We start from the raw sequence: 6178 nt of genomic DNA on the forward strand, positions 1-6178 counted from the left end.
TCAGCAGTTCCCACATTACTTGAGAGAAGGAAAAATAGAACAGTTGTAAGGAGACCTCACTGCTTTGTCTATCACTGTCTAAGTATTGTTTCCTTGCTGCCTTCATCACATATAACATAATAAAATAATCTCCCATCTGTATATTTGAAACTCTTTTAAATAAGAAAGAATTCATTTGTTCTGATTCTCTCTAATTGGACTTGGCATTTTTAATTACTTTTTCTTAGTAGTAAACATGTGAGTTTGGCCGTTCTTTGTGGTTTTGCACGTAACAATTAAGAGAAAAGACAAGAGGAAGGCAGTAAGCTATTGCAAGAATCAGAGAGAGAAAGAAGACACCATCTTTTGCAGCAATTTCAATGAATATTAAGAACTAAGAAGAAGGATAATATATAACTAATGGAGATTTGGGGAAGTCAGAAGACAGTGGGGTTGCCGGGGTGGTGCCTAAAAAACAAAAAATAGAAATGGTTGTCTGATTTAAGTACCTCATGAATCTAACTACCTTATAAGTGATTGATACGGAAGTGAGTGTTCTTGTGAAAGTTGGGGAAAAAAAATGGAGAGTTCATTAGAAGGAAGATCTTTAGCAGAAACTCCTACATGGGCTGTTGCTACTGTTACTACTGTCATGGTTTTTGTTTGTTTAGCTGCCCAGAGATCTATTGTTCGATGCGGAAAGGTTCGCAAGTTAGAATTTAGAGATAAGCATTTGATAGAATAAAGTTTAGGATCATCAGTCAGCTTACAGATGTAGCAAGTACTATTACCACCTGACCGTTTTCTTTTTCCTTTGGTTTTTGTAGTGGTTGAAGAGGACAAGGAGGAAAGCTCTCTTAACATCTTTAATAAAGATCAAAGAAGGTAATTCTACTTGTACAGTTGTACTAGTGATTTTCACTTGTTTTTTTGGATCATAAAATTGGATTCCAATACTCAACTCTAAATTTTCCCTGCCTTTTCATGTTTGTTTCCAGAATTGATGTTTCTTGGGCTCATATCTTTGTTGTTGGTACAATGGGCAAGGTGGATATCTGAGATATGCGTTGATTCATCTCTTTTCGATAGTCGATTTTATCTTTGTTCTGAAGAAGACTATGGACTTCATCAACCAAAACCAATTCAGCATTTGATACGTGAAGAAGACGCACATCATCCAAATCATACAGTTGCCAGTAAACATCCATCAGAACATATTGTTCACTCAATGCCACCGTCACATTCCTGCGGTAAGGTAAAATTTCTCTGCGCTTAATTTCTTTCTTCATGGGTTTGTTTACTTCACTTGTGATACTCAACTAGTTCCATTATTGTTGTTGTGTAGGGGCGTGAACCGTTTGTTTCGTACGAAGGTCTTGAACAACTTCACCGGTTCTTGTTTGTTCTCGGGATAACACATGTGGTTTATAGTGGTGTGGCAATTGGTTTGGCAATGTATAAGGTGTGTCATCTGTTTTTAGCTTTTCTATGAAACTCACTTACAGTGTAATAAAGTTATGAAGTTGTGAAGATAACGCACCTCTTTTCTATGTATAAGGTGCGTTATCTGTTTTTGGCTTTTCTATGAAACTCGCTTAAAGTGTACTGAAGTTGTGAAGATTTTCAAATAGATTTATAGCTGGAGGAAATGGGAAAGCCAAGCATACATATTGGCCGTGGAGATGCAAGGTGAGAAAAAATTGAAGAGACCAACACTAATTGAAGCTTCATTTGAGCTATCTGATAATGCCTTGGCCGTTATAATCTTGAAAGTGTTCTTTTTTCCCCCTCCTAGCAAAGAGGTACAAAATAATGAGGCGGCAGTCTACGTTTATTTCCCATCAGACATCTCATCCATGGAGTAGGAGCAGCATTCTCATATGGATGGTGAAACTCTTACTCCTGTGCCTGTTTCATTCCGTTCTCTGTTTTTCTCGTATCAAAATGCAGCTCAGTTCTAAGAGAAATGACTTATGATGCAGCTTTGCTTTTTTCGGCAATTTAAGAGTTCCATAGAGAAGGCAGACTATTTTGCATTACGACTGGGCTTCGTCACTGTAAGTATCTTTTATTTTGAAATCCTTTCATATTTGCATACCAGAGTTTCTCCTGGAGTTGGTATTATTTTGGAAAAACTAGTTTGGAGCAATGTCTCATTTTCTCTTAATATTTTACATTCAGAATCACAAATTGCCACTTTCTTACGATTTCCACAAGTATATGGTCCGAAGCATGGAGGACGAGTTTCATGGAATTGTGGGTATCAGGTAACGCTTGGTTTCACCACTTCAACATATAAAATTTCAAAAGTGTATCGTTTTTGCATTTCGCTTCTAGTTCACAAGTTGAGATTTTTGTTTGTTTGTTTTGCAGTTGGCCTCTTTGGGGTTATGCCATACTATGCATCTTTGTAAATATCCATGGTAAGTTTATCACTAGTTCGCGTAACTGAGACTTCAGTCATTTTCTTCACATTCTAGATTTTCAGTTCAAAATGCAACTAATAATTCTATATATGTTGCGTCAGGACTTAATATCTACTTCTGGCTCTCCTTCATCCCTGTTATTGTAAGCGCAACAAATTTACTCGTTCTCGTCCTGTAAACCAAGTAAAAATTTGTTTTTTCTCTGCTAATACTTCTCCATGTTATATGGTTCATATGATGAAGCTGGTCATGTTGGTGGGCACAAAACTGAGACATGTTGTGTCCCTATTAGCCCTTGAAATCGTGGAGGCTACAGGTCCTGCAGGAACGGGTCAAGTAAAACCACGTGATGATCACTTCTGGTTCAGAAAACCTGAAATTTTGTTATGGTTGATACAGTTCATCTCCTTTCAGGTTGTGATCAATGCGCCTTTGATACGTTTCGCTATTATTAATTCTGCGTGTTGTTGCATCATTCTAATATGGATTTTTCTTCTTTGTCTATGCAGAATGCCTTTGAAATGGCGACATTTCTATGGTCTCTGGTAAGATTATGGACGCCCTGTTTGTGCTGTCAAGTTGATTAGTAAATGTAGTCTTATTGAACAATTCTTGTTTCCTTCTTCTAGTGGGGACTAAAGCAGCGAGATTGTTTCATGAAGAACCACGCAATGGTCACAATTCGCTTGGTCTCCGGGTAATCTTGATTTCTTTTTCCCTCATAACTTGTTTTGCAGTGATCGCAGTGCAAATGAATAACAATATAACATTTGGGAGATGCAGGGTACTTGTTCAATTTTGGTGTAGCTATAGCACGGTGCCGCTGAACGTCATTATCACGCAGGTTCGCCCAACGAACACCACAATATGTGCTTCAATACTTGTGATTCATTCAATTCTAACATTCGTGATCGTGTTTCCAGATGGGTTCTAGGTGTAAAAAAGCCTTGGTAGCTGAAAGTGTAAGAGAATCACTGCACAGTTGGTGTAAAAGAGCAAAAACTAGACGCGAATCTGTACATTCCCGAGCAACGCGGTCTGTGTGTTCACTAGACTCAACAATAGATGAACAAGACGAAACAATAACACTTGGTTCCGGCACTCTATCTCGGTCTAGCTCAATTGCTTCATTAGACAACATCCCTGAAATAAGCAACGAAAAACACGAAACAGCATTTGAGATAACAGACAACCCAACATTTGATGTTTCCTCTCCAATTCCAGAATATCCATCTCATTCAGATGACAGGAGAGAATCGGATACGCTTCCTTTCGGTAATACGGATAGCAACACGAGCGAGATCGAGTGCAGACCTGATACTCTTCTTGAATTGTTTAAGAAGACATGAATTATTACGTTCTTTATTGAGTTAGACATTCATTCTTTATATGTGCAGAACTTTTGCCAATTGTTTTTATGAAATTTCGGCGAAGAAACATTGCTCTAGACTCTAGCAATTGTCAAAAAACTATGGCAACTTTGAATTGCTTATAATATAAAGTGCGCATAATCGTGTTCCAGTTTCGCGATTCAGTTCTTGTTAGCCTAATGATTTGCATACCATGTATGGCATACAAGGATGAAACAAGTTGGCCTTACAATAGCAATTACATGAACAAAAGAAATAACACAATAATCTCATCATTTGCCAATTATTTTCAAACATACAAAATCAATTCCTTGAAAACTTAAGTTTAAACAAGAAATCAAAACCATAATGAGTAAGTCATATATATGGAGCACAACTCCTATATCATCTTTTGGCGTCCATGAAAGAACGCTATGAACTTAAACAGAATTAACCCATGAGTGCCTCTTCCTGGTGAGTCTCAACAGTGACATCAGATTGTGGATATGCGACACAAGTTAGAACCCATCCCTCGTCCATCTGATCATCGTCGAGGTAACTTCCATCGGATTGATCTACCTTCCCAGCCACAACTTTACCTGCACAAGAAGAACAAGAACCAGCACGGCAAGAGTATGGAACATCAATACCGAGTTCCTCAGCTTGGTCAAGAATGTAAACATCATCTGGACATTCGAATTCTTGAGGTCCTTCTGGTGTAATCAGCTTCACTTTGTATGTTGCCATTAGCATTATACGTCCATGGTCGGCTTTTAATCCGAAAAGAGTTTGGCCGACATTTGCAAAAGAGCCTAGGCTGGCTGCTGGCCTGCGCTTGATGAATGAGGACTTAAGATTGATGGTGCTAGAAAATGTAGCTGAAGTTGCTGCCATGATGAATTGCTGGTTTCGCTTTGTTGGAGTGGACAATGAAGAACTGTGAGGAGAGAGCAAGTAATGTACTAGTGCTTACTAGTAGCAGATAATGATAAGGCCACCATTCGTGAAAAGAGTGCCAAAGTACAATTTCTTTGGAAACCTTATCTTGCCGAGGTGGCAGCTCGTAGTGAGTCCATTTATTATCCAATAAATTATATTTTGGCCATATTTTTTTTTTAATTTTAAAATCAAACATATTGGTTTCACTAAAAAAAAATATATATAAGACCCGAAAAGAAAACTCAAGCATAGCAAGAAAAGAAAATATTCCACCTTCAATGAATTAAAATTTCATATGGCCTTTTTTTTTCCTTTGTGAAGCATGAAAATTATTTAGTCAAACAGAGAAAAATTACCAAGGATATGCTATGTCCATAGAGTCACTTAGTATATGGTTCGAAATTGTTGTTGAGAGATTTCTCATTTGAGTGACATCCATGGTAACATGCCTAGAACCAGTAATCTGCATGCATAACGCAAAACAATAGACACACATATAGGCCCTCTAAATGTGTTGCTTCGTATAGAGCACATTAAAATATCGTTAGCGGAACAACCCTTAGAGTTTCGTTTCTTCAGTGCTAGGGTTTGCGAAAATTCTTAACTGGTTTGTCTCTTGGATCACTGCTCTGATTCATGATGGTGAATCCAGGTGATAAACCACCTGATGCGAACAGGATTACGACAAAGAATAGTGCTTGGATTGCTAACTCCAATCCTAGTTAGCAATTCGGGATACGGGTAGTAGTTTGGGACGGCATACGTACGGGAATTATACGGATTCGGATAGGTCGGATTCGGTCAAAAATCCGGTCAACGGTTCGTTGTTCGGATGGTAGTTCGGAACGGCATACGTACGTGTATATTCGTTTTATAAATGTGAGTTCGGCACTTAAAATTCGGCTTACATATATGATAAATTGATAAGTATTATGACCTTATAACGAGACTAATTTTATTTGTATATGATTTATTATAAGATGGAAAAGAAACATTTTAGCGTGATTAAGAAGTAAACAATTTAATCGCATAAATATATTACAAAACGAGTTTATAGACTTTTAAACAAAAATCAACACATAAAACACTGGTTAAACAACTACCGATAGAAAATTTTAACTGAATTATTGTATTTAAGTATAAAGTATATACAAAATCAAACAAAAACCAATCAACAGAACTCTGGTCAGAGAGTTACCTAGGGAGAGCGAGGTCGAGCGTTCGAATCTAGTTCGGAAGTATCATTTGGATTATACGTTCGCGAATCATTCGTGAGGTCCATATAATCCGGGAACTAGGTTCGGAGTTCAAATAGTTCGGAAGTATCATTCGGATTCGGTCAGTTCGGCTACGTTCGCGAATCATTCGGGAATGATTCGGAGAATTACTAACTAGGAATCCAATCACGTTCAAAGTACTGGAAAGGGTTTGTAATGATAAATAAATTCCTAAACCTATTTCTTCCATGAATAGGAAAGAAGATGA

The 6178-nt window shown here is 37.6% G+C and overlaps 2 protein-coding genes across 2 annotated transcripts; one reads left to right on the forward strand and one right to left on the reverse strand.

Moving 5' to 3' along the window:
• The first annotated feature begins 342 nt into the window (after positions 1-342).
• On the forward strand, positions 343-4021 carry LOC113356114 (MLO-like protein 4). Its single transcript, XM_026599131.1, has 15 exons — positions 343-682; positions 807-864; positions 978-1234; positions 1325-1441; positions 1611-1668; positions 1775-1866; positions 1962-2036; positions 2161-2246; positions 2353-2402; positions 2507-2547; positions 2649-2819; positions 2915-2950; positions 3035-3102; positions 3189-3249; positions 3329-4021. The coding sequence occupies exons 1-15, from the start codon at positions 560-562 to the stop codon at positions 3752-3754; spliced, it is 1719 nt and encodes a 572-aa protein (XP_026454916.1). The 5' UTR covers positions 343-559; the 3' UTR covers positions 3755-4021.
• A 6-nt stretch (positions 4022-4027) lies between these two features.
• Positions 4028-4723, reverse strand: LOC113356115 (ferredoxin-like). The gene has a single exon (XM_026599132.1). It carries the CDS (start codon positions 4646-4648, stop codon positions 4205-4207), a length of 444 nt encoding a protein of 147 aa, XP_026454917.1. The 5' UTR covers positions 4649-4723; the 3' UTR covers positions 4028-4204.
• Between the last annotated feature and the right edge of the window lie 1455 nt (positions 4724-6178).

The sequence above is a fragment of the Papaver somniferum genome, chromosome 3 (assembly GCF_003573695.1).
Source record: "Papaver somniferum cultivar HN1 chromosome 3, ASM357369v1, whole genome shotgun sequence".
Taxonomy (NCBI): domain Eukaryota; kingdom Viridiplantae; phylum Streptophyta; class Magnoliopsida; order Ranunculales; family Papaveraceae; genus Papaver; species Papaver somniferum.

Bases quoted from the DNA above. Each gene is read 5' to 3' on its own strand.
- LOC113356114 (XM_026599131.1), top strand. From the start codon at position 560: ATGGAGAGTTCATTAGAAGGAAGATCTTTAGCAGAAACTCCTACATGG. The intron at 1,867-1,961 runs GTGAAACTCTTA...CTTATGATGCAG, and splicing joins GCAGCATTCTCATATGGATG to CTTTGCTTTTTTCGGCAATT. The intron at 2,548-2,648 runs GTAAGCGCAACA...CATATGATGAAG, and splicing joins TCTCCTTCATCCCTGTTATT to CTGGTCATGTTGGTGGGCAC.
- LOC113356115 (XM_026599132.1), bottom strand. From the start codon at position 4,648: ATGGCAGCAACTTCAGCTACATTTTCTAGCACCATCAATCTTAAGTCC.